We start from the raw sequence: 27,411 nt of genomic DNA, 5'->3' as shown, positions 1-27,411 counted from the left end.
CCCCCCCACCCGCGGCAGGCCTGGCCAGCGCTGCCAGCACACGTTACCTCCAAGGGAAGCCATTTTCCTCGGCCGCTCCACCCTCTCCTCATCAACAACACCATCATCATCTCCCGCACTGCCGCTGCCGCTGCCATTCGCCACTGCCATCCAAAGCCTGCGGCATCCGCGAATCGATCATCCAGGCCGCTGCACTGCCGCGCCAGATGTTTTCCTCATGTCCAGTCCGCCCCCAGAGCTCGAAAATGCCGCACCCCCTGCTCTGGTGAGGCTCGCAGGCGTGAGCCCGATCGATTCAGGCCAGGAGCAGCAGCCACCGGAGCAGCAGCATCAGCAGCATCAGCAGCAGCAGCAACCGGGGCAACAGCAGCAACCGGAGCAGAACCGCATCGCCCACCCTCTCGCACCTCTGCTCAACCCCCGCGAGCCACGACAGGAGGCCTCCGTGCCGCAAGCCAGCAGTCTTCTCAACAACGCCGTCGGTGGCAAATACGTCTCCGCCCCCCCCTCCTCCATCGCCCCTGCTGGAGCGGTGACGACGACGACGACGACGCCGACACCGACACCGATCCGTGCCCTTCGAGATCATGACCGCAGCAACGACGTAAAGGCTCGAACCTCGGTGCCGCTGCCGGAGCTGCCAGCGCAGCGGCAGTCGGGTCCGTCGTTGCTGACGCAGGCGTTGGCATCCGCCCGTGGCATTCAAAATCCCAACGCCGCACCGCCGGCCAATCCCGACGCCAACGGCCGACGCCAGTCGAGGACGAAAGCCGTCTCTTCAATTCATTCCCATCTGCCGCCGCGAGAAAAGCAGTCCACCTTCCCCGCGCCCATCAGAGATGACGCCGCCGAGGATGGTCATCGAGGTGCCACGTCCCTGAAGCGAGCGACGACGCACCCGGTCGTCATGGCCACCTCTGCCACCATGCCCGTCGATCCCGCTGCCGCCGTGGCCGGCCACGATGCCGTCGATGGCACCGCCTGCGACCATTCCGTCCTGAGCCACGCCAGAGGCATGCTCGCCGAGCACCGCGAATTTCTCGACAGGACCAAGGGCAGGCTGTCGTCCCTCGAGCTCGACCGGCACGATCAGCATGGCCCGCGCCCCGCCGCCGGCTCGAATCGGTCCGACAGCTCGACGACGCCGTTCGACGTCAGGTACGCCGAGGTGACGACGACCTCCCCGACGCAATATTCTCACGACGCCGCCAAGGACGCGCGGCAGACGTTCCGAGCCAAGCCGCTGGAGCATACGTCGGCCGTGGCCGCCGAGAAAAAGGAAAAGGCCTGGTCCATCGGCTCCGGTGACGGCGATGCCGAGGACGGCTTGGTGGAGCAGTCGGTTGCCGATGCCATGGCCGGCGTCGAGCACAACGCGAGGAGCCGCAAGGCCAGCTACAGCCTTCGCTTCTTCAAGGAGGGCCTGCCGCCCGAGGACAAGGCACGCCGCAGGGACAACAAGTCCGGCCCGCGCGAGAAGCTGTCACCGACCCTGGAGGAGACGCCGAGGGCCCACGCCGACACCGCCGGAGCGTCGTCCGCCTCCATCTCGATGCCACCGCCAAAGCTGAGCGAAGCCCAACCCGCTGTCGCCCATGCGCCCGATGCCCCATCGGCCCGAGCTGCCTCGCAGCACGTCACGAAATATACCGGCCTTCAAATGGATGGCGCGACCGGCGTCGTCGTCGCCGCGGCACCCTCCTCCTGGTTGGCCGAGTTCAAGGCCGACCGTCACGAGGACCCCAAGCCGGCCACGGCACCGCAAGTGGTTTCGGTGCCCGAAGTCGAGCGTTATGACAGCGATTCCGGCGCCGAGAGAGACCCGAACCTACCCGACGCCACCCCGATGCAAGGTCAGTCCGACGCCGACGGGGATTCCGATGTCGAGGCGGACGCCGACGAGTCCGGCGAGGAAAACATCTCCTCGGCCGTCTTCCTCCCCCATCAGGAGATGCCCGAAGCCCGTGGTTGCGCAAACGAAGGGGTCGCCTCGGCGCATGCGCTTCGACCCAGATCGCTGTCGCAGAGCAAGACGCACCCGTGGCTCGTCAAGGCCGACGAGCCCGAGCTCACGCCCGAACCGGAACACGAGTCCCCGGATGAGGATGAGACGCCGCGTGAACTGTCGCGAATCGGATCCCGTGAAGCACACGTGCCCCGCATCGGCGAGCCGTCTCCGGCCCAAGCCGAGGAGACGGCCATTCAGCGTTGCTTGGAGTTGAAAACCCATGCTGCGGCGCCCAAGACGGTGACGCGACCCGAAGATGTCGTGCATGACCATCAGCACGAGTCTCGCGAACCCCTCGAAGCCATCGAGCTCATCCCATACAAGCACCAGGTCGGCGGTCACACCACGCTGTGGCGATTCTCCCGTAGGGCTGTCTGCAAGCAGCTCAATAATAGGGAAAATGAGTTTTACGAGACGATTGAACGATACCACCGTGACCTGCTGCCTTTTCTGCCACGGTACGTGTCCCAAGTCGCCGCCCTTTTCGTCCTCACGGCCGATCCCGGGCATCGACCGGCAGCGCGTGCGTTCCGAGCGAACGAGGACTAACAGGACCCCTAGGTACATTGGCGTTTTGAACGTGACGTTTCAGAAGCAGCCCCGACGCAAGAGCAGCGCTCGAAGGGATGATGCCGCCGCCGCGGAGCGTAAGCGGTGGCAGGACGAGGCGAGGAAGCAGGAGAGGGCAAACGGCAACAAGTGGCCTGTCGAGCGCTCCGACGTGGCACCGCCCCCGAGGATCGTCAGCCAGTCTCTGGCCAACAGCAGCGTCCAGATTCCCACGGTGACGTTTGACGACAACAAGCACATCCTCCCCAGAAATCTTCTGCAGCCGACACCGCCGCCCGAGTTCTTTCGGAACCGCAGTCTCTCGTCGACCGGCTTCCACCACGGCTGGGCCGTGGCTTCGGAGAAGCGGCCGCCGATGGAGGATCGAACCAACAGCTGGGGCTACACGACGATCAACATGCGCCTACGGAACGAGGTGTTCAACGATGCCTTCCTGAAGCAACCGGTGGAGATCCAGAAGCATCGTCGGCCTCACCAGCGATCCGTGCCACGGCCGGCCCTGCAGAGGATCCTGCGTCCGACCAGCTCGGATCCGGACCTCATGCACGTCGTGGAAGCACCCAGGGAGGTGGAAAGGGTGGACGCGACCCCCGTGCGAGAAATCCCAGCCCGGCTGCACTGCGAGACCCTGAGCGATCTCGGCCCGAGCGTGGATGTCGTCCGCCCCGACGGCGACGACGACAACGACGCGCCCGTCAAGGACGTGACGGGGACGAGCGCCCCGGAGCCCGAGATTTTCAAGGACAATCCGCTAAAGGCGAAGAAGAAGCGCCGCTTCTCTGCCGGCGGGCTGCGCCGGAGACCCGAGGACGTTCGCGAGTCGCGTGGTAGCTTGAAGTACTTTGAGGAAGCCGACGATGCCGGCTACAAGGCTGACGACGCACCCCACCGTACCCCGTCCTCCGGCACGGCCTCGGCCCCCAACGGCGATGCCGAGTCCGTCGCGAGCGCCGCCCAGCACGAGGACGCGGTGGAGGCCGTCGTCCCCTCCGGTCCGGTGCCCTCGATGCCCGGCGACGCGTCGGCCGAGTTCAAGAAGATTCCGCGGCCCATGAATCCAAAGGAGGCGAAGAAGGAGGGCGACAGCCACCAAGGGCGAGTGGAATACTTCCTGCTCCTCGAGGATCTGACGGCGAGCATGAGGCGGCCCTGCATGATGGACCTCAAGATGGGCACTCGCCAGTACGGGGTCGAGGCGACTCCGAAGAAGCAGAAGTCGCAGCAGGAAAAGTGCAGGACGACGACGTCTGCCGAGCTCGGCGTGCGCATCTGCGGCCTGCAGGTTTGGAACGCGCGCACGCAGAGCTACGAGTTCCAGGACAAGTACTTTGGGCGGCGTGTCAAGGCGGGCCAGGAGTTCCAGGACGCGCTGCAGAAGTTTCTGTACAACGGCGTCGAGCTGGAGAGCGTCCTCCGGCACATTCCGGTGGTGCTGAAGAAGCTGGCGCAGCTGGAGCAGATCGTCCACGGCCTGCGCGGGTACCGCTTCTACGCAGCCAGCCTCCTCATGTTTTACGATGGCGACACCCCGGGCGACGGCGATCAGGAGACCATGTACGATTCGACCACGGACGCCGCGACAGACACGGAGGAGTCCTCCCGTAGGAGGAAAAGGAACCCCCGGGAGATTGACTTCAAGATGGCCGACTTTGCCAACAGCGTGACGCCGTTTGACAACATCGACGACAAGCCTTGCCCGCCGCGGCATCCGGATCAACCCGATGGCGGCTTTCTCAAGGGCCTGAGAAGCTTGCGGCAAACCTTTCTGCAGATTCAGCGCGACGTGCGTGCGAAGCTCGACTTGGATCCGCAAGGGGTCCGCTCGGCTCGCGCCAGATTCGCCGAGGGAGCCGGCACCGTCGAGCTCCAGGAAAACGGAGATGGCCAGATCAGCGTATGAACCAGCGTGGCAGCTGGGAGGCACATGCGCGGGTGTATTTTGACCGAATTAACGACTTTATCTGCGCCGGGGCACCGAAGTTGGCAAATCAGGTCCACAGCAACAGGCCTTGTAGACTGACCATGAGCTATCGGACAAACGAGCAGCTGTCGAGCACCGATCATTGCACGCGCATTCCGTTGATCGTCGATACCTTCATGATCCATCGGCAGTCTGTCGTGGAAGAAGAGTTTGGTGCTTTATGTTGCGAGAGCTTTATGTTGCGAGGAGCACCGCGGCTAAAGCCACCGTCGTCACCGTTGTTGATGAGTCCCAGCAGCATACCGGCAACCGCCTGCTCGTGTGTTTCGGAACGAGTTGGACTGCTCGGAGGATGGGCATGTTCGATGCCAGCTACGACAAGGGACTTGTGATGATTTGGGTTTGGAGTGTTTCTCTATGAGAATGATGGTGCTGCTTGCACACGTATGCGTTGGAGCAATAAGGTGTCAAGGAGTATGTGCAGATTTTGATACCATGGGAAACGAAGACGGATTAGCATTTAAATTCTAGCCGATATGATCCATTTGAAGAGACTGATCTCAAGTTGATCTATCGCCATGTGCTTTCCTGGTGGCGGCTGCTCCGAAGGTGCGTTGAATAGCCCACGGCTCGCAGATGGCGAATGTTGAGCCAGCTCCAAGACTACCCTTGCGAGCATGTTATTTCAAGGACAAGGACGAAGAGCCGGGCAGAGCTGTCGGCCGTGGGTGCGCAGAATGCAAACAGCCTGTGCCTGTGCTCCTTGCCCTGGCAACCACTTGGGCTGTCACTCTGCCGCAACACGGGCCTCGCCTCACGTCAAACAGCGGAAGGCGAGAAGAGACGCTTTTTAAGAGAGAAAATTCTCCAATAATTTGTCGAAAGGGCTCATGTTTTTTGTGCCATAACATTCATTGGCATCGTGAATATCCTTGATCGTTCTCTCAATCGTGTTGGCTCGAAGATCACACGACGCAATGTCAATCACTGGGGTCACCATTGACGGCAACTACTCTGTGCAGTTCATCTAGCCGTGTCAGCATGAAGATGAGTCGCGAGCGCGCCCGCTGCATCCTCGAATGGTGCTGCAACGTGCCGAATCTCGAGGAGCGCGAAGATCCGTTCGAGGGCGACGGGTTCGACGAGCGTGAGGCGGCAGCGCGGGCTGTGTGTTTGACAGGGAGAGCTGTGCATTTGATATCATCTAACGCGTAGCATAGCTTGCCGATGATGCCGACGAGAATGATGCCGACGTGGAGGCTGATGATGACGACGAAGAGAACGACGACGACGACGACGACGACGACGACGACGACGATCTCGTGGATCTCGAGGACCTGCCAGTCATGGACCACCCTCCCAACTTGCCTCCTCGTCCACGCGGCCGCCTCGGCTTCTTTCGACCCGGCACACCCATGTTTGGCTCCCCGGTCTCCGATCCGGATCGGCAAAGAGCCTCGCCCTCGTTGGCCGGCGAAGCCGCGGGCGCCGGCAGTGGGATGCGTGGTCTAGCTTCCAAGATCTTTGCGCTGTTGTTTCGCAAAAGAAAGGCAAGCATGCCAGCCTCGCTGCCGGATCCGGCACCTTTAGGCAACGTCGGGCATGGCATTCTCATCAACCTTCTGGTCGTGGGTGCCAAAGAGGTCGGCCAGACGTGCTTGCTCTTGTGGGGACACGACTCGTACTCCTCATCCGTCCGGGACGATTGGCTAACCTTGCAATGCCGGTACAGCCGATACATGAACGGGTACTTTCCAGACGTGAGTTGGCTGCCAAGTGCGAGATCGGAGGAACGGTTGACAAGGGGCTGATGGATGGGCATGCACGCAGGTATGCGGCCTGAACCGGACGACGTACGAGACCTTCTCACGCAGACGCGTTCTTGACGGGACATCGGTCGTTGTCGAGTGCTAGGATACCTCCGGCGCGCCCGATCTCAAGACGGTGGAGAGGCTCGGGTGCATGAAGTGGCACGGCGTGTTCTTGTGCTTTGACGTGAGCAGCAAGGTGTCGATGCTCAGCATCCTGCAGTGGGTAAGCTCGAGGAGGAAGCTGTCGGGCGTCGACGGGCCAAGTGGCAGCTAACGGTGGCAGTGGATGCACGCCCGCACTCGCGGTTTCACCAAGCAGCAGCAGGGCTTCGATCCCGTCTTGCAGGTTGTGGGCTTGAAGAAGGACCTGCGTGAGGACACGAGGGTGAAGAAGTCTCTGGTCAAGCGAGGCGAGGTACGTCGTCGAGAGCGGCCCGCCGAGCTTGCTGACATTTCCTCGCAGGCGGAAGCCAACGCCGACAAGATCAACGCTCGGCTCTACAGCGAGTGCTCGGCCAAGACAGGTGACGAAGTCGAGAGCGTCGTCGAGGAGGCTGCTCGGGAAGCGACACGGCGCCTACTGGCTCGATCAGCCCGGGCGGAGAGGACGGAGAGGGCCAAGAGGCGTGGCCATCACAGCGGATTGGCAACAACCGGTAGCGGCCCGCCGTAGATGGTCACATGGGTGCCAGATGTGAGTACAAACGAGGGGAGTCATTCGAGGGCCGTGGCCTCGTCCCTCGCTGCATCGGTATGAGGCTCTCGCGTTCCTCAGCAGGCGGTTGCCCACAGCATCGGCCTCGACGGCTCATCGTTGTGGATGCCGAACAGCATTCGGGATGAGGGCTGCAAGTCTTGATGCGGCTCGTTTTCATTCGATGACGGAGCTGTCTTGGATTCATCTTGAATCATGGCGGGCAGACAATGTCGAAAAATGTGATGGTCATGTTGGTTGCTGCTTTACCTGGCCTGATCAGTCGTGGGCAGAAAGGACACGGTGAGCGGCGTTTGCCAGCGGGAAGGAGACGTTCTCGATGCGGATTCGTCAACTTTTCGCTCCGAAAGAATAAATGATGATTATGCGGCTTCCCTATACTCAGTAAATGGCTCTGGTATTTCCTCTGTCTATTCTGAGGAATCGTCCATTCTGAATTGTCCATTCTGAGGAATTGTCCATTCTGAGGAATATGTGATTTTGTTTGGACGCGGAGTCGTGATGTCGCTTTGGTGCCATGGTCGATCAAATGCGGGGAGCTTGGGAATTTTATAGCGGTGTTTCCCACTGAAGTTACGCTACAATTACGCCGCAGTTGCACTGCAGTTGCGCTGTGGTTGCGCTGTGGTTGCGCTGTGGTGACGCTGCAGTTACGCCGTGGTTGCGCTTTGGTTGCGCTGTGGTTGCGCTGTGGTTACGCTACAGTTACGCCGTAGTTGCGCTGCAGTTGCGCTGTGGTTACGCTGTAGCTACGCTGTGGTTGCGCTGTGGTTGCACTGCGGTTGTGCTGTGGTTGCGCTGTAGTTTCGCTGTAGTTACGGTCATGGCCAGTAACAAATGCCACACCATATTCTTGCACTGTTAGTTGTGCCAACCAAGGCAAAAATCGTCAACGTCGAGGACCTCGCCCGAGCCAGCTCCTCGTTCCTTGCCCTTCCCTTCCCTTCCCCTCCACACCAACCCTGCACTTCCTCACCCGTTTACGCCGTCGGACAGACAAGTCGCAGACGAGCTCGATAGATACGCCGATACCGACAGTGGCGACGACTGTTGGATGGCCTTGCTGGCGATGACCCGGACCTGACCGCCCAGACAGCAGCAGCTCCCTCGGGCTGCCCGTCGCTCGACATGACCCTCGAGGCCTTGTCGAAATCTCTCCTCCTCGCCGGCGTCCTTCTCGTCGTTGCCCTCGCCATCTTTGTCACCGTATGTTGCTTCCCGGATCGGTCAGCCTCGCAGCAAAATCGGCTGACGCTGAATGAAACAGGCTCGACATGCTCAGCTCGTGCGTCGACGGCGCGATATGCCATGGACGAGGCCGATGCAAAACCCGCCTTCCCGCCGGTCGACAGAGTACCTCCTCTTCGTCCTCGGCTCCGGCGGCCACACAAAGGAGATGTTGATGATGATGGACGACGGCTCCTGCGACTTTGCCCACGTCCACCGCCGCTACCTCCTCTCCAGCGGTGACCACACGTCCGGCCACCAGCTGCAAGACTACGAGAGCGAGCTCGCCCGTCTGTGCCGTGCTCGCCATGCGTCGCCGGGGAGTCACGACAGGCGCATCGTCACGCGCGCCCGGCGCGTCCACCAACCCCTCTGGAGCACGCCCTTGACCGCCGTCCTCAGCGTCGCCGGCATCCTCCCCGTCCTGCTGTCGCCCCCCGGCAACGAGGTCGGCCGCCGGCTGCGGTATCCCACGCAGATCTTCTCCAACGGCCCCGCCACGGGCTTCTTCGTCGCCCTCGCCGTCCACCTGCTCAAGATTTTCTTCGTGGCGCCGGAGAGCAGCATGCGCTTCGTCTACGTCGAGTCCTGGGCCCGCATCTCGACCCTCAGCCTGACCGGCAAGCTGCTCTACTACACGGGCCTGGCCGACGCGTTTTACGTGCAGCACGACGAGGTCGCTGCCAAGTACGGCCTCGTGAATGCCGGCGAGATGGTCTTCAACGCGAGACGACCCGACGGGTAGCGAGCGAGTGCCGAGGTGTCCGTTTCTTCTGTACACGTACTCTACACAGCATGCCATGCATTCCTTCGTCGCCCATCCCTCCCTCCTCCGGCCGTCTGCCTCGGTGGCCTGTTCGTTCCATCCCACCCTACGCACCCGCCGGCGGTTGAGGCTCTGTCGGCGCGTCACCCGCCGTCGCCTCGGCCTCGTCCTCGAGGCCAAACGTCTCAATCTCGGCGCTCGCCCGCGCCTCGCGGTTCGCCGTCTCCTTTCCTGCCCAAATCTTCCAGTTCTCAAACTCTTGGTCCTCGAGCTGCATGCCGACGTCGAGCCTCGACAGGCCAAAGTAGGCGCCCACGTGGCGGGCCTCCTCGACGGCGACGCGCTTTTCAATCTCCTCGGCTTGTCGTAACCTGTAGAGCTCGTGCCGGGCGGCATCGTACGCCTTGCGCTTGCTCAACCTCTCCGTCTGCATCAGGTACAGCTGGCGCTGGACGACGCTGGAGCCGGTCCTGTCAGCCTCGTCTTCGTCTCCGGCGTCGGAGCCAAAGGTTGGGGGGGGAGGCGTACCACTCGCCGCTCAGGGGCACGCCCGGTTGCCGCAGGCCTCGGCTCCAGTCGCAGTGTTGGTGATCCTTGCCGTCAAGCTCCAGCACGATGCGTGGCCGCGCCAGCTCCCACGGGTGGTCCTTGTAAAAGTTGGTCCGCAGCGCATCCTCGAGGTAGCTGATGCTCTGCGGCCGGTACAGCTTCTTCGGCTTCGTCGTCTTCGCGTTGGCCTTGCGGAGCCGGGGCGTGACGGTGCGGACGAGCGACTCGGCCGGCGGCACCGAGCTCATCACCTCGAACCAGGGCGGCATGGCGGCGGCGTGGCCGGGAAGCATCTGGTGCGTGAGCTCCTGGGAGACGGCCTTGAGGACCCCGGCGGGCCGTATTTGTCGGCCACCCATGCTGTGTCGTCCGTTGTGCGCGTCGACGGAGCGAAGGAGGATGCAGGCAGTTCCGTCTTTCGTCGTCGACTGGCCTCGTCGGTCGTCTGGCCTCGTCGGTCGTCTGGCTGGTCTTTGTTATCCGATGCTTGTCACGGGAAATTTCCGGCGCCGCGGCAAATCATAAGCCCGATCACCGAACCACTTTTATCCCCCCCTAACCAGCTCCAAGCGAAGCGGACAATCAGTTGCCACCGAGCATCATCAGCATTCGTCCCAAGCAACGTATTGCTGTTCTTTATTGGCAAAAAAAAAATCGCATCTTGCTGCCTGTCTGCTCATCAACTACACCGTTCAGTACGAATTCGGCTCGCAGCATGGTGCGTGGTGGGGGTCGCATTGGAAATTGTCTCCGATGCCTCTGCGATTCTTGAGCGACTCTGCCAGTGGTTGTCACAGGAGGAGCATTAATGCTGTGAGTAATCTTTCCTACGGTGTTGCGGTTCTCATGATGCAGCAGTTTAGACCCGAACTAGACATGCCGAGATATTGTTGCTGTTGAACCGAGACGAAACCGTTCGTCCCCCGTCCGTCCCTCCGTGTCTTGCAGTATCGACAGAACAGTGTTGGTGGATCGTCTGATGAGCATGCTGCGTCCAAATCGATGACGAGCTGTTTTCGGGAGACGATAAAATCCATTCGAAATACTTCTCAACGTTCCCTTGCGTAATGCCTCGTCTCCCTCGGAACCAATGTGCCTAACCCTGCACAACCCGGACTCTTCGATCATCTGCACTTCAGCCTTGTTACTCAAAACAATTTGCTGCTGGCTAACCCCTTGGCACACGTGCACATCCGTCGTATCGAGTGTATAGTGCCTGCAGGGGATTCTATGGGTTGAGAAGCCCTCCCACAAGCCCATGCATCTCCAAGTGCGCTTACTCCTTCCATTGAGGGAACAATACACGATTGCACTATTTTCAACGGCGAGATCACCGGTCACGCCAACCTGGAACCATTGCGTCGCATGGCTGGGGTTTGCGAGACATTTGGGCCGATCACTGGCGTTGAAGACGTCAGCTCGGCGTAATTTGCGAAACAAGAAACATTAGCAAGGAGTCGACTAATAGTCGTCCTGCTCAACCACGTACACTCATACATGCATGCATGCAACGATCAGGCGCCTACATGGTGAAGATCCACATACATGGTGATGATCACCAATCCAGGACCAGTACGTTATAGCGGGAGGCTTCAGGATACCTGCTGAAATATGGAAATCGGCCTGTTTCAGAGATCCTGTTGCTCTCGAGGCAAGGAGCTAGCGATCATTCCATCAATCCTGCCATTGTCGGGGCATGGATTGTACATGAAACATGATAGTTTGTAATGTTGGTGTAAGCTATGACGTAGACTATCCAAACATGTCGTGATGCTTGTCATTTCACACATAAAAGAATGCATCTCCCATCATTGTTTGGTGAAATGAAGCATTCACGTCACTGCTTGGCCACAATCGCAGCAACAAGGTCGAAAGATTTACTCTACCCCATTACCTTGCCTAGGTATCTGTGAGTTGCACCTCGGAGAAGGTTGTGCATTCGTTACTCCAACTGACAACCGTTCATGCAGCGGCGAGAATGAAAGGAACCTACGCAGTCACTCTGGCTTTGGTGGCCACCGTTCTTGGTTGCGAGCAACGCTGCTCCGTCAACCAGGCGCAGAGCGGCGATAACAAATGCACCTATGACTGCCATGCCGATCAGGTGAGATCCTCGCAGCAGAACGCCGCCGAGTTTCGGGGAGCCCTGGCACAAAAGGGCTATACGTGCGGCTCGAGCGGTGGGCAGGTGGTGTGCAGCAGATCAAAAGACTTTGGAGGCTGTGGTGATCATTCGTGGAACACCGGTCGGGGTTGTTAGGGGAGACGGCATCTAAGCAGGCATCTGCCTCGACTGCTTCGATTTTGCAACGACAAGGAGCACACGACGGGCAGCAGAGCCAATAATTTATTGCATCATCAGATTATGGTAGAGAGCAATCGCTCAGATGAAATGCTCAACTCCTATCCGGCTGCATTATGCCATGGCAACGGTCACGCATCCATCGTATACGTCAACGAGTCGTCCATTGTACGAGTGATGAAGCTGTCCGTTCAACGATACGGAATATGGTTTGTTGCCAGATGACTTGGCATGATGAGGCAAGGAATATCACAGTTATGTTACCTACCTGGTGCTTGTGGCATCTAGGGATATTTGATGGTTCATGACGCCTATCCCCCTATTTGGCAACTAGCCGTGCTCGAGCGACTGAGGCACGAATAGACGTAAACGCATAGTACCCATGTCTTGCTTTGGATTATCTTGAAGATGATAACCTTGTATGATTTCAAGTTACATCACATGCTGTACTTGATCATGCACACTTTACACGGTGCCCATGGGATATTACGATAGAATCATACCCGGTACGTGTACAGCACATTCACTTGCAGTAAGAAGACGCGCTCATGCACCTACTTGATGGCTCTTGACCGGCAGAGGCGCACGGGAGGCAAACTTCTACCGTCATCACCGGCTTGCTCACATCTACATGTATGCCATCGGAGCCGTTTTTACTGCCCCTCTGACTGGCCACCTTTTAATGTCACGCATTCATCACCATGTATGTGCGGATCTTCACCATGTATGAGTGTACGTGGTTGAGTAAGGGTCCTCTACTTCATCGCAGATGCAACCCGTACATTTCCTTTCGCCAAAAATGCCAGCGTAAAAAATCACGTATTTGACCTTGCTACTAGAGGCAGCCAGGAGCCGGGTCTCCAGAGTTGCACTTCCCTTTCGGACCACAGTCAATCCATTTGACGGGCGTTCCACCGTTGCAGTACCACCAGAAGCAGCCCTCAAAGTATCTGTGCGAGCCCAGCCCGATTTGATACTCACCCGTCCAGGTGTCGCCGTGTTTGCAGCCAGTGGCGGCGGTTGAAGATTCATCCCCAGGGCTCATTGCGGCGGCCGAGGCCATACCGAGGCCGGTAGCCATGAAGGCGAAGAATTGAATAGGTTGCATCTTGATAAACTTGAATCGGACGAATCAGTGTTCATGAGCTTGGCACCGAGGATGCAATCGGTCCCTACCGTCTTGGGACTTTTGTACAACTATCAGGTTTAATTCCGTCCAAGATTTTGATATGACAGTCCCTTTGCGAACAAACGACAACAGTGCAAGTCATCACCGCGATGAGAAGCAGCCTCCATTTATACATGCGACATCGAAGACCAGAAAATTGTTTACCGTGTACACACGTTTGTGCACAGCACGGAGCATTGCATCCACGAGTATTTGCAACACTATGCGTTGGTAGAGTTCACATAGTGATACTCCGTACAGGCTTGTGAAGTAGGAATATTTGGAGAAATGGAACATAAGCAGAAGGATTTTTGCAGCCCCGGAGCAGCAGAATACTACCCCAATAGTGGGTATCGTAATAATGCTGATATTTATTGCGCGTACGGGCCCGGCTGAGGACTCAAATTGGGATGGGTTTACTATTCAGAAGTTGGCCGGCGCCAAGATTCACAAGTTTATAATACCAGCATTGTGCACTTGATACTGCAGTGCATGCACACGGTTGTGAGCAACCCAGAGCATAGTGCAACGTTTCAAGTGCATTACTACCCAAACAATGTATGCTTACTCCGCACAAGTACATGGTAAAATTTCCCCCGTTTTAGATATTGTTGGCCTGTCAAGGCTGGGAAGTGTATTGTGGCGATGGCCATCGGAAGAGTGCGCTGAACAGTCTTTGATTTGTTTACATTTCGTTGAGCGTCATTGTTGTCACGAAGCAAACTGAATAGGAGAGTGCCCGTCTGAGTCTGAGCAGGCTATAGAATACTATTCGAATATATGTTTCCTTGCGCGTCCCGTGAGATTTGGAACTTTTAACAAGGTTTTCTCCGCAACCCTCCGCAATCTGATCCTCCAGGATGCATCCCATGGTCATAAAAGATCCTGAATCAACTCCTGCCCCTGAAAGGCCAGAGTAAGCCAAACCCATAGCATTTTGCCCCTGCATCGCCTCCATTCTAGTCCACATTGGTTTACTAGCTGCCTACATGTAGATGTGATTACTATTTTAGGCATGCTCTGTGCTACCTGCTTAGATGCAATGACTACTTTGGTTATCCTAAGCTGCCTGAATGGTTTGGCTGATTGGAGACATGAATAATGCATACATGTAAGTATGTTTATTTGAAATCAAACACGCCCAACAACGTAGCAGTCGCAGCGGTTAGGGCAGTCACCGTGGCCCTGGTACACATGAGCCATGACGGCTGGGTATTCACAACAGCCCGAGTAATCACAACATATCGGGAGTAATCACCAACATATTGGGGAGTTATTTGTACATAAGCACCGACATTCACGGCGGCTAACAAGTCCAACAAGTGGTAGCAGTCACGGCGCTTGTAACGTTGCACCGACCTTCAGTCATGATGCCTCAGCTTGTTCAATAAGCCTAGTAGTTGCAACGACCCTTGAGCATCTAGTGGTCTCGAAGGTCACAGCAGAAACTCGCTCTAGCAGCTACAACGACTCTGACAGCCATGACAGCTCTGGCAGTTACAGCAAGGCTCTATGACTATCATGATGACGCTCTTTCGGGGTCATCGTCTTTGCGCTTGCAGCTAGCTATTCGTGACCGGTCTGCTAGCTACTAGACCTCGTCACTTTTGCCACCTATGCGTCCGTAGATTCTGGCAAAGCAAAGGCCAACGTCGACGTACATATCACATCAGTCGCCGTGTTTCATACTACTCCCTATTCAAAGCCAAGTAGAAGAGACCTAGAGACAACTTGCTTTCATCATTGGGTTCCTAGACGAGACTATGAGAAGTTTCCCCCCTACTTTCGTTGAGCTCCACCTCGGTTGAGTTCAGCTGACGGTGGATGCCGTTTCGAACTTATCCGTCCATGTGTCCGCACTTACAATCCTCCTTTTCACTTGAACACCTCGAATGCAACGATTTGAACGTTCATCCCTCCATCCACAGCGTGTGGCATGTGCCCCTGCTAGCCGAACCACTTGCACCACAACCTCTCTGTTTCCAGTAGCCGAATGGCACCTGGCCGAGGGGAAATTGACCTGCAGAATCGATGCGGAGCAAGCCAATCGCCCAAGCCATGCCGATGCAGTGACCGTCTCCCCTACCGACATCGACATGGTTGCATACGACGGCCGTACCATCCCCATGGAAGTGGGCAGTAATATAAAGGGCTCAGGGGGCGTTCACGCAGTAGTGGTAGCCGGCCCAGAGTCCGCTGCAATCTATTAAGGGCATCCGTCAGTGGGCATACAAGCACGTGCAACAAACAAGAACGCACCGTTCTGAACGGCAGGATTCCACTTGTAACTATTTTGACGATTAGCGTCTCCGGGCAACTGGGCACGTCCAACATTGACTCACAAGGCATCGAGTCCAAACGCGTGAAACTTGTCGACGATACCTTGGCAAGTATCGTTAGGCAGAGCCTGATAATACTTGTCGCATTTCGCATCCAATCCCGGCTGCGTAGGTGACGGCCCCTGCTTCGCCGGGGGAGGGGCGCTCGTCGGCGTGCCAGGGATGGCGACGCAGTAATAGTATCCAAGCCACAGAGCCGAACAGTCTAGTTCAAGAGGCATCAGCTAGGGGCGACATCAAGCAGGGCAGACGCCTGGCTCTTGCACGCACCGCTCTGAACCGATGGGTTCCAGTTCATACTTGACGCACGTCAGCATCGCAGATTCGTCGCCCGCCTTGGCTTGTTTGGCTCACAATTGCTCCAAAGTAAATGTTTTGTGCTTGTCGACAATGGCGAGGCAAGTGTCGCCTCGATCAGCCTTGTAGAATTTTTGACCTGAAATCGTCATCAATCTAGGTGCTTCCAGAGCCAAACAAGATGCTCCCGTGTGTCGGGTAGGGGAGTCAAACGGGGCTCGAGAGCGACGTACATGACCCGTCAATGCCAGGCTGCACAGGCGATGGCTGAACAGACGATGGAGAAGACGGTGTCTGGCGCTCCTTGGGCGTTCCCGGCACCCCGACACATACGTAGTACCCCAGCCAAAGGCCATGACATTCTGCGGAAAGTGTTAGAAACCTGCGCCGTCTCGTCGAGGCAAACACGAGTGCGTTTACCTTGACCAACAGTCGGATTCCACTTGACGCTATCCATTTGGTCAACTTTGTCTCCTCATGGCCACGGCAAGAATTCATTACAAGTCATCCAAAGAAAATGTGCCGTATTTATGCACAATACCCAGGCAGGTGTCTTTGGATTCTACTTTGTAAAATTGGGCACCTGCGAGATGGCTCCGTCAGCTTCTACCGATACTCGAGAGACTGCTTCAGAGTTCTCACATGATTCCACGAGACCGGCTTGGGTGGGCGAGGGACCCGAGGGAGGCGAGGAGCGGGCGGTGACGGCCAGGGATGCGCATGTTTCACCATCGGCGGCCTCGGCCCAGGAAGTGCATGCTCTTCTGTCAAGACCAGGAGCCGCCTGAGCCACTTGATGCGCAAGGCCTGCGGCTGCAGTCAAGGTATACAGGAGAGAGAGCATCGTGCAGAGAACAGTTGTCGATGAGAGCAGTTGTCGGTGTGGTGGCGGAACAGGCGGTTAAGTCCAAGATCTCTGGTCGGTGGCATGGGCAAAACAGGCAGCGCCCCATGGCCGCTATATATACAGCTCGCGGCTCGAAGATGGCCGCCGTGAGCTTTTGGTGCCCCTTGGCGTGCGTCCATTCGTTCGGCGAGCCCAACTTGCTCTGAAAGCGCCGCGTGACGTTCCGAGCGAGCGGAAGGATCGTCTTCATGCAACCCAGCACCAACATTAACGTGCTCACCGTTCCGCGGTTCGTCACCGTTGTATGAGAGATGGCCGAGTACTCGGTGCTTCACCACTGGGGATTACATGCCGTGCCATTTCCGAAGGCGTGAATGGCACTTCGGGACGCTACGTCGGAGTCGCGTTGCGGCGGATGCATTTCCTATAGGAGCTGCGGATGACGTAGCAGCACGGAGAACTTGTCCAAGATCCGGCCAACTGCTGTTGGTTGCCACCGCGTCAGTACTTGATTACTCCCGGACTTGCATGATTATTCATGATACGACTTTCTGTGTAGAAGACGGAGTGGTGCAAGCATTCTCGGGGATAAATCCTTTCGACCTAGATGCTGCAGAAGACGGAGTGGTGCAAGCATTCTTGAGGACAAATCCTTTCGACCTAGATGCTGCAGAAGACGGAGTGGTGCAAGCATTCTTGGAGACAAATCCTTTCGACCTAGATGCTGCTCCCAGTCATACTGTTGTACTCGGCACATGTACGTGTCATCTGTCTGTTCAATCAAGTGCTGAGCATTGAATAAGCATGTCGCAAGAGAAGGAATGGATCCGCTTCGATGGACGGCACACAGAGATGCAACTATGTTGGCGCTGGTGATCTTCCTTGTTCTGTTGCTGCTGGCTGCTAGGTGGCCAAGATGGCTGCATGCATGGGCGGGAAGCGGACACGGTGGCGACACAGGGTTGCGAAGCTATCACCACCCCGCTAAAGGGCACCTTACCTTGGAACAACGTACTATGCACTTATCCAAGTTATCTACTCTGTGAGAATGGCAAGTACATGCAGTTCGTTGTTGGGTGTAAGTGCATGTGCTGGATGAAGTGTCACGCAGCAGCTAGTGGTACATGTGCAGTAGATTTCAAGTATTCATACTTGGATGTTACGGAGCAATACTAGTTTTAGATAGGGTGTTGGTGCTGTATTTCGGAGTACTCCAGACTCAGATGTACCAGACAGTACTTGCGTCCGGCTACAAGTGCCCACTAGGTACTCGTACTCCGTACTGTGCTGTACAGTACCACTGTACAGTACTTCCCACTGTTCCCAGGCTCCAGGTTGCATTGAGCAGTACTGTGCGGAGTGCCAGAGGGTACGGAGTATACCTGTACAGTATGCGCACACCATGCATGCATACTCCGTACTCGCTGTAGGTATCCTTGCTATTTACATGAACGACTGCACAACAACTGCACAAGTACGGAGTAAATGTCGGGATCTACACTTGCATGTACGAGTATAAATGCACGGAAAGTAATAATAGTACGGCGGATTAGTTGGGTTTCCGTACTCCGTGCTTGGTGGTGGCACTGTATAACTCTGCACCAGCCTGAAGCAGGTTCATGCACGTACCCCGGACTACGTACTGTGCAGTTCATGGGCATGCACTGTACGTTGTTGTTATAGGTAGTCCAGGACACTGTTACAGGAACATGCAATTAAACAAGGACAAGTAGCACAGTACAGCACTGTACTACAGTACATGCATGTTCATGTACCTTTACTTCTTAAATAATAATACTCCGTACTGTGTGGAAAAGGGAAAAGATGTACATGTACTGTAGCAACTCCGTACGTACAGTGGTCAGCATTGGGGAGACCATCCATCTCGTACTGTGTATTTGTACTACTTGACAGCGGCATACGCAATACGCCGTACGGAGTACTTCCAGGGTCTTCCGTATATGTGATGTATGTACTCCGTACGGAGTACTCTGTTCACTCTCTCACCTCCTAAAGGTACATGGCACGCCCAGAGTGTGTGTTGCAGGCTCAGCCTCTTATACGCATAATAGAATATCATCGGTATTGTCGTTTGACTGATTACAGTAGTTTAATGTAATAAGCGGGCAAAGTACCTATATGCATGTATAAAGGAAAACGGGAAAACGGTGCTAATTTTCCGTGCAGGGCATGATGAACGCATGTATGCATTCACACCCACGACCAGGTTTTGCTCCATGACGCCAAGAGTACAATTCAACATCGACGCATCGCACATGGCTCACTGCAGTATATTGGCCGCCTCATTCAACACCACGTCATCACCAAAGGCACCGTCACCTCACCTCCAGTGGACCACCGACAACTCATGTCCATGGAGCAGCGTCTGACTGTGCGGCGGAAGATGCAAGGCCCTTGGCTCTCCCAACAACGTCTTGCACACCTGCATCCGTGACAACACCACCCGCCGTCCGCCACAGCTGCTTGCCCGGTCCAGCAGGGCGGGGATGAAGCACCATGACCGTTGCTAGGAACACCTCTTCACGTTGCCGGCCGGTGCGAGAATCTCACTGCCGCCAGCATGCCTCTAGGTGCTGGCGCTGACCCAGTGCCTGCCGAGGACGATCAGCCCAACTCGTCAACGATGCTCGCCGCTAGCATCGGGTACCGTGCGATGCTTCAACGCCTACGGCTTGCCATGCCGCCCCAGAGCCAGGCGAATGACGCTCGTTCATCCATGGCTGTCTTGCCGCAGCCGCAGCCGCAACGCACGGCCAAGCCGCCCTTGTCGATGTTCTCTTGGGCTCGTGGGACGGTTCGTCTGGCAATGTGCGTGTACGCTGTCCTTTGAAAATGGTGCTGGCCTGAATGCCTAGCGGTCGCAGCGACTCGGGTAGGAACAATAGTCCCGGCAGACACAGCGCTCCCAGCATGTCCAGCGTCCTGGACTGTGATTCTTTCTACCAAGGTAGTTACAGTGGCCTAGTAGTCACGGCGCCCCCGAGCTGTCCCAGCGGCCAAGGCATCAATTCACTCTAGCAACCACGACGGCCCAGAGAAGCAGAACAACACCATCAGTTACGGCAGCCCCACCGGCCCAGGCGATCATAACAGCCCCGTCCTTGCAGCTGCCCTAGCAGTCACAGCGGCGCGAGCAGCCATGGCGCCTTGGGCAGGTATTGGAAGCCTGGTAGTCACACCCGCGGTCACGGCAGTCCGAGAAGTTTCAGCAGTCACAACATTCGCAGCAAATTCAATGGTCCCGGTATACACGGCATCCAAGCAGCACCGGCAGCCAGGGCAGCTCTGCAATCCGCAATGGCACGAGCAGTCAACTCGGCCTGGGTAGTCGAACATGGCCCCGCGGCTAGCCAGAGCGGTCTCGACGATCCTGGATGAATCAAACCCAGCTGGTCATCTTCCTACTTGACGCAGGCAAAGAGAAAGTAGAACTGGAAAATGAATCAATATATATTTTTACATAAAATATTGGAGCAATGCCTTGACGATAATCATCATCGTTATTGTCATAATTCATGCTACAATTCCGCAGCGCAGCAGGCAGGTAGGAGATGCATCGTGGAAGCATGATTGTTAGTTGGCGCTGTGCTTGATTCGCTAGGCCTGCACTAACTCTCCGCAGGCGCCTATGTATTGTTCTCTGACCTACTTCATTCTCTCACGAGTCTTGTCCGTTCTTCCACCAGCATTTCTCCCACCGACATTCTCGATCCCCCCGAAGCCTTCAATATGACATCGCGACACAGTCAAAACAGCACGGATGAGTCGATGCGGTCCCTGCCACGTCACGCCAATCTCGCCATTGAGTACATCGAGGCAACCAACCTGGATGAATTCCCCGATGACGTTGTCCTGCGTCGCTCACTGACAACAAGATCCGTCATCTCAACAACCTCCTCGTTCGCAGCTCAATATCATCGTGCCGTGACACGTCCCAAACTTCAATGCATCCAGGAAATCGGCCAAGGCCTGCAGGGAACCATTTTCGAACAGGTTGGCCAGTCTCTGGTCATGAAGAAGGAGAAGCCAGGCAACGATGCACTTCCTTCGAACCTTGTGCACGAGTACACAATGCACAGGAGCGTCGCTGCTGCCTTTTCCCGATATGCCCCCTCTGTCGGTTGTGATATTCATATTCCGAAGCCATCGGGCATCACTCAACAGTCCGATGACGCATTTTGGACCGAGAATCTGCACAAGTTCCCCGCAGGTCACCAAACTCGCACCACTCTCGTTCACATGGAGCGAATTTTGCCCTTGCCGAAAGTCATTCGACGAGCTCTGGTCAAACAGTTCTACCCTTTTCAGAATCACGTGGTCGACTTGGACATGACAAACACCATTCTCCACGCCCCCGAGAACAAGCATTGCCTTGCACGTACCTATCTGGGTTGCAACGATCGTCCGCTCCGCAAGGACACTTTCAGCTTAAGAAACTTTCCCCTCTACCTCGATGCTATGGTGCGCCTTGATTTGGAAACTCGGACTCTGGCCCTTGCCATGGGCCAATCATACGCGATTATGCATTGGGGAGCCTGCGTTGATGCCGACGATGTTGAATTCGTTCTGGGATCCTCCGCCAAACCCAGTCGGGAGCAGCAACCGGACTTTCAGAATCGGGCTGTGGCCTTTTTCCTTTTGGATTTCGGACAATGCACTGCGGTAGATCTTGCTCAAGACACTGCCATGGTGTACCAAGCCTTTAAAGGGGCCATGGTTACGGGGGATAATCAACTGTTCATTCCTCACTACAAGAAGAGTCCCCAGTTGTTTGCAGCATTCAGAAAGGGCTATGTCGAGGCGGGGACTCGCATTCTAGAGGACAAGAACTTGTGTGACAAGTTTAGTATGGAACATTTCATGGTGGAGTACGAGGAGTACGCAGAGGACTTTTTATTATAACAAATGAGAAGAGGAAGTGAATGTTGCTGCCTGGTTCTCGGGAGGAAGTGTTTATTGGTTGTGAAATAAAACCAACAAGGACGCAACCGAAATACACAGAAAACCCAGTTGCTACTTGTTCGGCAGTCTCGCCGGGTTGGCGGAACCTCGCCCATCCACGCATTGGCGTCTCTTGACCTGCATTATGCATTTGACCAGAACATGGGCAATCTTATCATGTTGTTCTTGAGCGGCCTGCTGAAAACTTTTGGGCAACTTGGTGATGACAGTGTTGGCCAGCTGATCATGGGCGTCGTCAATCTCCAAGAGGGAAAGCTTGAGGCTGTTGCAAGTACCCGCCATTTGGATAGCTAGTTTATTGCTTCTCAGAGCCCCCGAGAGGGAGATCAATTCGTGCCCGATACCCTTCCAAAGCCCCAGAAGTGTCGTGGAGTCGGTGTCGGTGAGAACGGCCGAGTCCCTGAGCACTTCGCCGGCGATTGACATGGAGCTGGCAACCAAACGGGAGCAAGCGGCGAGATTGTTGTTCACGGGACTCAACCTCTCGGTTTCCGTAGTGAGGAGTTTGACGTTGGACTGGACTTTGACGAATAAATTGTGAACAAGGGGAAAATCAACAACGCCAGCAGAGGTGATGGTAAAGAGGAGAGCGACGATTGGAAACTGCATTTTGTGAGATGAGGTCTAGAAGTTGGCGTCTTGAAGCTGGGATAGTTGCTGTCGAGTACGAAGGATGAAGTTGTTGTGTTGGATAGTATCGTTCCAAAGTCTTGGATAGTGGAGGGCTATATATATGACTGTGGTCGAGACGACAAACGTGTGGTTACTCTTCAAAAACGCCGCAATCAGAACCAAAAGATCTAGGCCTGTTCTTGATACTCTCCCTCAACAGTGTTGGCTTTAACTTGAATGATAATCAGCTCATTGTCGGGGGTCCGGCTTGGTCGGTCTGGTCCCCAAAATGCCATGCCCCTGTCATGTGGCTCTACTGTGCCGGTGCACCGGATTGTACTGTAACTCGCAAGCGTTCGGGAACCCCAAAAGTGACAACGCTGATCGAAACACAGTATTCACGAGCCAAATTTTATCGTGATCCCATAGTATAGTACAAAGTCTTCTTGCCGAATTCGTGAACGTTGGTGCCCGTGCTGGTCGAAACGCGATATGCTTCTACCAAGCGGACATGTTACAGAGTCGAGTGCCAAATGACAGAGTGATTCTAGCGACCAGCAGGCTGAAATGTTGTCGTTGCCATCTGGAGCCCTCCTGTGCTCCAGGAACTTTTGTCGCAACCTGCCAAGTAGGTGTCTCGGAAACCTCCGACCTTTCGGCTCACCGGACAGGGAGACGGTTTATGCTTTGGCAGGTTTTCATTCCTCACGAAAAGAGCCATCTCGACGCCATCTCCACGAGCCGACCTTGATTTTTGATAAAGCAAGTACCCTGTTGCTTTCAGCCGGAGGGTTCTATCGAAAATACATTTGCGTTTCGTCTGAATCGATCATGGCAATAGGTGTCGTTGAGAAAATCTACCACCCAGCATTACTGTACAACACCCCGTTCGTTCTGTGTTCTAGACCATCACAAGATTCTGTGCGGAGTGGAAATTAACTTGTGGTTGTGTTGTCCATGCATGAAATAAAGTCCGTCGCTCGAGGCTTGGAATTTTGTCAACAAATTCTCTCATTCAAGCTCAGACATGAACAACCTTAAACTAACAACCTTGGACCGGATAAAATTTGGATAAGCCGCTTCGACTGGAGGTCAAATGACTAGTATGTTCCGGGTGTGATGGGCATATTAATGGGACTATCCTTCACGTGTGGCACGAAGAGTTTAGGTATTACGTTTATGACAATCCAGCGTAGTATCCAGACCCCACTGTGGGTGGTTTGATGTGGATGACTGTCGGTCGAGACCTACCTCCGTTATTCGGTTGTTATTTTGTTATTATTCCGTTTTCTGTTTTGGGACTGCTAATCGAGCATGGTGTAAACTATTGCCGGCCGAGACCTACCTCCGTTATTCGGTTGTTATTATTCCGTTTTCTGTTTCGGGACTGCTAATCGAGCATGGTGTAAACTATTGCCGGCCGAGACCTACCTCCGTTATTCGGTTGTTATTATTCCGTTTTCTGTTTCGGGACTGCTAATCGAGCATGGTGTAAACTATTGCCGGCCGAGACCTACCTTTTTATTTACCTGCCATGACCTATCTCGGCGGATGAAAGGGTCTCGATAGCAGTTACGTATGGCGTAAAGCAACGTTGGGCTTCGTTTTCATCATGGCCGTCGATTCCTAACACTACCCGTCCCAGGCCCTTCTCGCTTCCCAAAATGTGCGAATTGCAGTGCCGAAATTACCACCCATCCCCCCACAGTGCTGCAGTACGAGTCGATAACTTGACTCCCGAAGCTGGGGCATCGGTGTTTCGCAAGCTTGGGAGCGACTGTGATGGCGCGGCCAGCGTTTATTAAACAACATGAGATACATGGGGCAATCTCTAACACATTCAGTGCTTCGCACCATGGTCCAAGTACGGTAAATGCACATTTCGTTTCTACCATCATGTGCGTATAGCACTATATTAGCCAGAGACCAGTGACGCACAAGTATAAGCAGTGCGTGAAATTGTTGGAAGGGAGGGCTTGCCACTAGACTTGCGCTCGTCAGATCAACTAGCATTCTCGCAGGTGCACTCTGCCAGGCGAAGGCGAGCATGAGTTCACCACGGGGGACAAAGGGAGACGAGGCAACTCCATTGCCCAGCGCGCCATGTAAGTGGATGCAGAGCGCATCATCCACTATGCCTGTGTGATGAGCAAGAGGAATCTCTGACTGACACGGAAGGGGTTTTGTGGGCAACTCCATCGTCAAGCATGGGCATGAGGGCGAAAGAAAAAATCGAACCCTGAAGTATAACGCTTAAGAAATGGATACTGGAGTAGAATACCTCCAATTATCAAAAAAGAAATTACTCTACTTACTCAAACCTTTGTTGAATATCAAAATGATGGGACCTGGAAGGATCTTTGTAGCGAGAGATACTTTTTTTTTTGTTCAACGAAGCTGGGATTCCTGTACATTTGGGCTACGTATTTCTATTGCTGATCGGCTGAATCCAGAACATTTCCGTGTAAATGATCTAGATGGTGACTTTCAAATTTCAAGTACAACTCTTCTTGGTTTCTATTAGAATATTAGGGGTAATAATTTGAATTGTCCTATAAAGCGTATCCAAATATGAATGTTGAAGCTGCAATAGTGTGTCGCAACCAGCCGTGTTGTCCCGTTGAATCACAATGTCAAAACTGCACATAGATAGACGAGTGTGATACACTTTATCGAATTACATATTGGCAAGTGACATCAAACAGTACCTCGTAAAAAAGGTTTCAAGACAATACTACATAGATATGCTAAAGGTAAATAGTTTGGGGGTTTGGATCTTGTGAAATTATTCGTACTTTCGAGCCATAGTAGTACGCAGCATTAATAGTTATGCTGCAGTACTCGGGCACCCGAATGCACTACTACGCATTACCTGATGTTTCATCAGTGTCAATTGAAGGACCTGATAGGGGCAACGGAAAGCGTGTTCAAATATGAACCCTGAAGTTACAATAGGGTGTCGCATCCAAATTATGTTATGGAATGGTAGTAAAACTGACCGCCGTTGGCAATGCTCAACGAAGTTATGCGTTCTCCAAATTCAATTCTACAAATTGATATTTCGCACATTATTCATCTAAGATGTAAAAATTAACGGTCATCGAGATCATTTGCACGGTAAAGGAAAGTTCTGGATTGGGCCATTCAGCAATTGGAATATAGTTGTAATCAATTGCATTAATAGTAGCAGACAGCAATGAAAATTGTGGTGGTAACTGTGCTGTGGTATACGAATGCAAGTTTGTACACAGTCGGATATAGGAACCGTAATCATTGTGTATTCTATGCCACCTTATACACATGTACATGTTACTCGGGTCCGCCGTTTCTAGAGATGCAAACTACTCCTCACAAATATATATGGACTATAATAACGCTTACAATATAGCGTTACTTCACTTCGTAAAGAATGCACCTAAGCGCTTACTTCACTCCGCTCAGAATGCTCCTAAGCGTCTACGAGCTGTTGCTTTGTACTTGTATACAAGCTTGAAAATAAAGTCGCAATGGGCTCATGGGATTTCCGGCCGGCTCATAGAGGAATGCATGCAACGTCAATTTGATGTGCCACTCTGCAACCAAGTATGTCTGGCCAAGAGAATAGAGCATGTACACGATATCAGCAAGGAAAATATCAAAGGGCAAGCCAGTACACAAAACAAATATGAACATGACAATTCTTGTCCCATGATTCTCGTCCTGTTTGTTTTTCTCTACCTCTCCAACCTAGGTCACCTAATCTCATCAATCATGAAAGTCTCGTCGGTGCTTCTTTCTGCATCCTTATGGGCCGTGACCGTGAGTGGTTTTGGAGCCAGAGGGTGTGCTGAACGGTATGTTAATTATGCAGACCAAGGTATATTAATCTAAGCACTCGTACAGGGCTCTTTATTATTCGATGTATATTTCTGAAGAAATACTTGCCGAAGGCGATATGAAGTTCGCGACGGGCTGTGTTGGCAGCCGTACCGGTATTGGCGGTCAAGCTCGCAGGGTAAGACGCAGTTCTCTAATCCTCAAAGCACCGTAGTTAATTATGAACAACAGTGTTACCTCTCTGAATTTTTGACCTGGATCGATAGTAAGCAGATAAAGAACCTCAACTACGACAAGGTCAATATTGGAGGCGCATCTACTGAGAGTGGTAGAGCAACTGGGAACTGGCATAATCAGGAAAACATACTCAAGAATGACAATGCGAAGAATCGGGTGAAAGACATCAGAGATATGATTCTTCATGCCAATCTAGCGGGGTTTAAATCATACAACCCTCCTCCGGATGGAATGGACAGGAGAAGTAAGGAATGGACCGGATGGCGAGCCGCGAATCCGGACTGGAAAGAGGGCATGCCAAAGGGAGAAGGCCACACCAAAGCTTTCGTCCCATTGAAAAACGGAAAGCCCATTGCTACAACTGAAGCCTTGAAGGCAAAGCCCTTCCAAGATTTCTTAAACTATCAGCATATCGACGGTATCGAAAGGGACCACAGCCCCGCAAAGTATCAAGAATTTATTCACACTTTATCTGATCACCAACAGCGGATCAATACGGCCTTTGAAAGATCCAGCAACGAAGTTAAGGGAAAATTTAAATCTTGGATGCAATCCATTACGATGGCGACCGACATGATTATCGAAATGCGAAAACAGGACCATTTCAAGAACGTAATATACGGGGCAAAGAAATTTGCAAATCGCCCTCATTTAGAAAGGTCATTTGGAACAGACCTTCGTTTAGACAAGATTCAAGGCACATTTGAGAAGTTTGAAGTGCCAAAGAAAACGGAGACAATAGAGGCGGCGGTCCTATCCAATAGGTTCGAATCAAGGGAAGCGGCCGAGGCTGCGTTTGACAAAATCTCGCGGACTGAAGAGAGCGTTAAACATCTGGATGTAATTCAGACGATGAAAAATCTGAGGGCTCGCTACACAGGTTCAGAGGCCATCTCACATGGCACTTGCAAATAGTTGCTCTCAGTACAGGTGGATGTTACTATTCCTCTATTTGCCAAATCTCATCAGGTTGGCCAGGACCAGGACAATAAATGAAAAGACATATGTTATATTGACACATGCGAGCGATTGTTGTTGAATATACCCCGTACATCGTAGTCAAACGACATAGTGTCACAGGCTATGGCATATTTCATGAAAGATTTATCCACCAGATCAGCACGTAGGAATGCCAGCAGATCTTACGAACGTATATATGTCAACCTTTGGTTCAATCTGTCGTTCATCCTTTTGAACATGGCACTAGATACCCCTTCAATCGCTGTACGCAGCCTAGTACTGT

The 27,411-nt window shown here is 54.2% G+C and overlaps 10 protein-coding genes across 10 annotated transcripts; 6 read left to right on the top strand and 4 right to left on the bottom strand.

Annotated features, from left to right (window-relative positions):
* Window positions 1–217: 217 nt before the first annotated feature.
* DCS_08180 (inositol hexaphosphate kinase KCS1) lies at window positions 218–4,478 on the top strand (the record flags this gene model as incomplete). Its single annotated transcript, XM_040805460.1, has 2 exons — window positions 218–2,358; window positions 2,570–4,478. 2 exons carry the CDS (start codon window positions 218–220, stop codon window positions 4,476–4,478), a joined length of 4,050 nt encoding a protein of 1,349 aa, XP_040655564.1.
* Window positions 4,479–5,540: 1,062 nt separating this feature from the next.
* On the top strand, window positions 5,541–6,983 carry DCS_08179 (uncharacterized protein; the record flags this gene model as incomplete). Its single annotated transcript, XM_040805459.1, has 5 exons — window positions 5,541–5,666; window positions 5,720–6,259; window positions 6,414–6,533; window positions 6,594–6,725; window positions 6,774–6,983. The coding sequence occupies 5 exons, from the start codon at window positions 5,541–5,543 to the stop codon at window positions 6,981–6,983; spliced, it is 1,128 nt and encodes a 375-aa protein (XP_040655563.1).
* A 1,170-nt stretch (window positions 6,984–8,153) lies between these two features.
* Window positions 8,154–8,997, top strand: DCS_08178 (glycosyltransferase family protein; the record flags this gene model as incomplete). The annotated part of the gene is made up of 2 exons (XM_040805458.1): window positions 8,154–8,231; window positions 8,293–8,997. 2 exons carry the CDS (start codon window positions 8,154–8,156, stop codon window positions 8,995–8,997), a joined length of 783 nt encoding a protein of 260 aa, XP_040655562.1.
* A 127-nt stretch (window positions 8,998–9,124) lies between these two features.
* Window positions 9,125–9,926, bottom strand: DCS_08177 (37S ribosomal protein S25; the record flags this gene model as incomplete). The annotated part of the gene is made up of 2 exons (XM_040805457.1): window positions 9,125–9,476; window positions 9,547–9,926. The coding sequence occupies 2 exons, from the start codon at window positions 9,924–9,926 to the stop codon at window positions 9,125–9,127; spliced, it is 732 nt and encodes a 243-aa protein (XP_040655561.1).
* A 2,778-nt stretch (window positions 9,927–12,704) lies between these two features.
* Window positions 12,705–12,977, bottom strand: DCS_08176 (uncharacterized protein; the record flags this gene model as incomplete). Its single annotated transcript, XM_040805456.1, has 1 exon — window positions 12,705–12,977. The coding sequence occupies one exon, from the start codon at window positions 12,975–12,977 to the stop codon at window positions 12,705–12,707; it is 273 nt and encodes a 90-aa protein (XP_040655560.1).
* Window positions 12,978–15,190: 2,213 nt separating this feature from the next.
* Window positions 15,191–16,517, bottom strand: DCS_08175 (uncharacterized protein; the record flags this gene model as incomplete). Its single annotated transcript, XM_040805455.1, has 8 exons — window positions 15,191–15,240; window positions 15,297–15,325; window positions 15,380–15,581; window positions 15,647–15,675; window positions 15,731–15,812; window positions 15,907–16,035; window positions 16,094–16,122; window positions 16,240–16,517. The coding sequence occupies 8 exons, from the start codon at window positions 16,515–16,517 to the stop codon at window positions 15,191–15,193; spliced, it is 828 nt and encodes a 275-aa protein (XP_040655559.1).
* A 2,584-nt stretch (window positions 16,518–19,101) lies between these two features.
* DCS_08174 (uncharacterized protein) lies at window positions 19,102–19,869 on the top strand (the record flags this gene model as incomplete). The annotated part of the gene is made up of 2 exons (XM_040805454.1): window positions 19,102–19,349; window positions 19,560–19,869. The coding sequence occupies 2 exons, from the start codon at window positions 19,102–19,104 to the stop codon at window positions 19,867–19,869; spliced, it is 558 nt and encodes a 185-aa protein (XP_040655558.1).
* A 401-nt stretch (window positions 19,870–20,270) lies between these two features.
* On the top strand, window positions 20,271–21,443 carry DCS_08173 (uncharacterized protein; the record flags this gene model as incomplete). The annotated part of the gene is made up of 1 exon (XM_040805453.1): window positions 20,271–21,443. The coding sequence occupies one exon, from the start codon at window positions 20,271–20,273 to the stop codon at window positions 21,441–21,443; it is 1,173 nt and encodes a 390-aa protein (XP_040655557.1).
* A 111-nt stretch (window positions 21,444–21,554) lies between these two features.
* DCS_08172 (uncharacterized protein) lies at window positions 21,555–22,112 on the bottom strand (the record flags this gene model as incomplete). Its single annotated transcript, XM_040805452.1, has 1 exon — window positions 21,555–22,112. One exon carries the CDS (start codon window positions 22,110–22,112, stop codon window positions 21,555–21,557), a length of 558 nt encoding a protein of 185 aa, XP_040655556.1.
* A 3,753-nt stretch (window positions 22,113–25,865) lies between these two features.
* On the top strand, window positions 25,866–27,083 carry DCS_08171 (uncharacterized protein; the record flags this gene model as incomplete). Its single annotated transcript, XM_040805451.1, has 3 exons — window positions 25,866–25,948; window positions 25,998–26,109; window positions 26,163–27,083. 3 exons carry the CDS (start codon window positions 25,866–25,868, stop codon window positions 27,081–27,083), a joined length of 1,116 nt encoding a protein of 371 aa, XP_040655555.1.
* Window positions 27,084–27,411: the final 328 nt, after the last annotated feature.

This window comes from Drechmeria coniospora, chromosome 03, assembly GCF_001625195.1.
Source record: "Drechmeria coniospora strain ARSEF 6962 chromosome 03, whole genome shotgun sequence".
Classification (NCBI taxonomy): Eukaryota; Fungi; Ascomycota; class Sordariomycetes; order Hypocreales; family Ophiocordycipitaceae; genus Drechmeria; species Drechmeria coniospora.
Note: the sequence above shows the minus strand (reverse complement) of the source record. Positions and strands in the feature narration are given on the sequence as shown.